The following is a 3,293-nucleotide window of genomic DNA, read 5'->3' on the forward strand; positions in this document are numbered from 1 at the left end:
CATACAAACAGTAACACTGCTGTATGCAAACAAGCCAGGCTTTGCTAACCTATGCACTTGCTTGCTACCTTAAGCATCAGACATAGGAAACCCCTGGCTAATACATTCTCTGGAACAGACGCAAAGGTGTGCAAGCACCCTGCCATGAATACCTACATTGCCGGGTAACAGTAATGGAACAAAGTACCTCAAGGGCTGCACTCTAGTTATTTACTGAGCTTGTCTACTCTTACTATTATTGTAGTGATAGCTAGTAAGGAGGAATGAAAGACGCAGGACTCATAGGAAGAGACAGGCATGGAGGCAAAAAGCTTTAAGAAAAGAAAAAAGAAAAAGAAATCATAGTAAAGCATGCATTTCAGTGTATGCGTGTGAATGCGTGTGTGTATCTGTGTGGGGGTATATCGCATCAAGACGACAGTTTGTTTCATTATGGTTTTAATATCTAGCAAAGATTCAAGGATGTTACAGTGGTCTGAAGAAACCCTGTAATAGGACAGAATCCTTGGCATAAAAACACACTAAGTCGCAGTAAAAATTCTCACTGTTATGTGGCATTTTGTAAGGTGAAATTGAGACCTGGACGTTTTGGCTGTGTATTTACATATTTTCTATTAGACTGGAATAGTTAAATTGGTTAAGAGAATTCACAGGAAGTGTACATTGAAATTGCCTTGTCTAGCAGTCTTTTCTCAGATGACCTTACTCCTGTTTAAATAGTTACATAGAGATAGGATTGAACATTCTGTGAAACTGGCATACATCTAAAATATAAATTACTATATGCAATAAAAGTAATAACTCTTTGACATTTCATGACCAAAATTGATAAGAAGGATGAACAGTAAAGTAAATCAACATAAATACATCATATAAGTACACATGTTATGCAAGCTGATTGGTTCAAGTAAATGAAACTGTAAGTACATCAAATAGTTTGCAGAATAATTTATTACATCTTGCTCACAATATTAAAGCTAAATCAGTTAAGAAACACATGCTTCTGCTTATCCATTGTATTTTTTAATATTAAGATATATAATTAGTGGTTTGCTGTCTTGTAATGTGTCCTTTAGTGTTCTTATCTGGTCTCATAAGAATAATATAGCATTTGGGTAAAAATATACAAATTAATAACCCAGCACTTGATGAAGAGATTGCAAAAATCTCCACAGCGACCATATATTTCCCCTTTGTGCTGATGTAAGCAGGTATGAATGACAGCCAAACACTTATAAAAACAATCATGCTAAATGTGATAAATCTCGTCTCATTGAAGCTATCTGGAAGGTTCCTGGCAAGAAATGCAGTTATAAGGGTTACAGTTGCAAGAATGCCTAAATATGCCAGCATTAAGTAGAACATGAGAACTGAGCCTTCATTGCACTGAATGACTATCTTCCCAGGATAGTTCTTGTCAGACTCTGAAAAGGGTGGGGAAACTGACAGCCACACAATACATATGCAACACTGAATGACAGAACAACAAAATATAGTAGCAAATGACATCTTTGGTCCAATATAGATCCTCAAATGACTTTGTGGTTTTGTGGCATTGAAGGCAACGACTACTGTAATGGTTTTTGCCAGTACTGAAGAGACGCAGATTGAAAAGGATATGCCAAAAGCTGTTTGTCTGAAAGCACAAGTCTTGTTCTTTGGAGGACCAATAAATATGAGTGGAATTAGCAAACATAACTGTAGTGATAACAAGAGAAAGTAGCTGACTTCACGGTTATTGGCTTTCACAACTGGGCTTTTATTATATTTCATAAAGATACAAAACACTATAGCTGGCATCAGGGAGAATACAGTAGAAAATGTCACCAGGGCTATACCCAGGGGATCTTCATATGAAAGAAACTCAATATGTTTTGTAGTACAGAAATCTTTAACTGTATTTGGCCAATAATCTTCAGGGCACATTATGCAGTCACCTGTAATTATTGAAAAGAAAAAAAAAAGATCTTTTTTAAGTGATATCGAGAAAGAATATGTGATATCTGCAAGTCAACATTCTGTGCAGCATAAATTAAAAAGTATTACTTCCATAAGCGTTTCTGATCACGTAACATTGCTACAATATTTAGCAAAATGATGAGACGCTTGCCTGAAGTGAAACAAACAAACAAAACTATCAGTAACAAACCAACAATGTGCATAACTCATGCATGATAGAGACATGAGCTTCCAATACAGGTTGTTGCTGTTGTTGTTGAGTATATTAGTCCTGCAAAGCCAGCCCAGAATAATTGATCAAATGACTGGAGTTAGTCATTTGACATCCACAGGTAGCCCCCATACCTTTGGCAGCAACTGTAGCTCCTTTGTTGACTGTGTACAAATCTCAGATATTAAGCTGTAATAAATAAATAAATAAGAATGAGCCATGATGATTTTGGTTCAATTTCACACAGAGACTTGCAGGACAGTCACAGCAAAACACTCCTGTCTCTTAACCGTTCACGATTAGCCCTTATTTATTTATTTCATTTATTTTTTATTTGCTAACCAGGTAAGTAAACTGGTACACAGACCCTTTTCGGCCACTCTTGGGCCACAGAGCAAAGACAGTGATAATAATGATATGAAAAACTGTAATATACAAAGATCAATAGCTGCCCCGTCCCCGATTTAAAAAATACCTTACAATACCTCAGACCACTACTGCTTTTTCAAACTACAATCCCAAGTACATCCACTGTAATCTTTAGTCTTTCCAGACTTCAGCTCATTACTGTCCTGCTGAATCATGGGACATTATGGTGCAGAAAGGTTTGATTGCTTTAGTTTGAATTATGTAAAAATGCTTCTTTATGCAATTCCCTTATAGGAGACGTGCACAATACAGGAATCATAGACATCTGCAGTATGCAAGAACTGTCAGGACCAGCGCTATAAATCTAAAAGTCTGCACTGCAGGTCTGTTGTGACATCTATGCCTTTCCATGATGTGAATCTTTGCAGGTGACGTGGCTTAACTTTGCCTTGCTGAACTTAGTGTAAGTAATTTGTGGTGTGTGTGTGTGTGTGTGTGTGTGTGTGTGTGTGTGTGTGTGTGTGTGTGTGTGTGTGTGTGTGTGTGCACACGCGTGCATGTGTTTCTCTGTTTCTTTCTACTAGGGCTAGTGTTTCTGCCTTTATGTGGTCCTCTAACTAGTTATGCTGCTCCACTGTGCACTTCAATGGAGTGATTCATAGTCGTACAAATTCCCAGGTAATGAGATGTTGCCATTGAAAGGATGTGCAAAACTATGACTTACTAAATGCACAGCAATACAACTCAGCACCTT

At 37.4% G+C, this 3,293-nt stretch overlaps 1 protein-coding gene across 1 annotated transcript; it reads right to left on the reverse strand.

The window, feature by feature from the left end:
- Nucleotides 1-1,029: 1,029 nt before the first annotated feature.
- On the reverse strand, nt 1,030-1,926 carry LOC122815545 (vomeronasal type-2 receptor 26-like). The gene has a single exon (XM_044088127.1). It carries the CDS (start codon nt 1,924-1,926, stop codon nt 1,030-1,032), a length of 897 nt encoding a protein of 298 aa, XP_043944062.1.
- Between the last annotated feature and the right edge of the window lie 1,367 nt (nt 1,927-3,293).

The sequence above is a fragment of the Protopterus annectens genome, chromosome 1.part1, assembly GCF_019279795.1.
Source record: "Protopterus annectens isolate FY-2018-M chromosome 1.part1, PAN1.0, whole genome shotgun sequence".
Taxonomy (NCBI): domain Eukaryota; kingdom Metazoa; phylum Chordata; order Ceratodontiformes; family Protopteridae; genus Protopterus; species Protopterus annectens.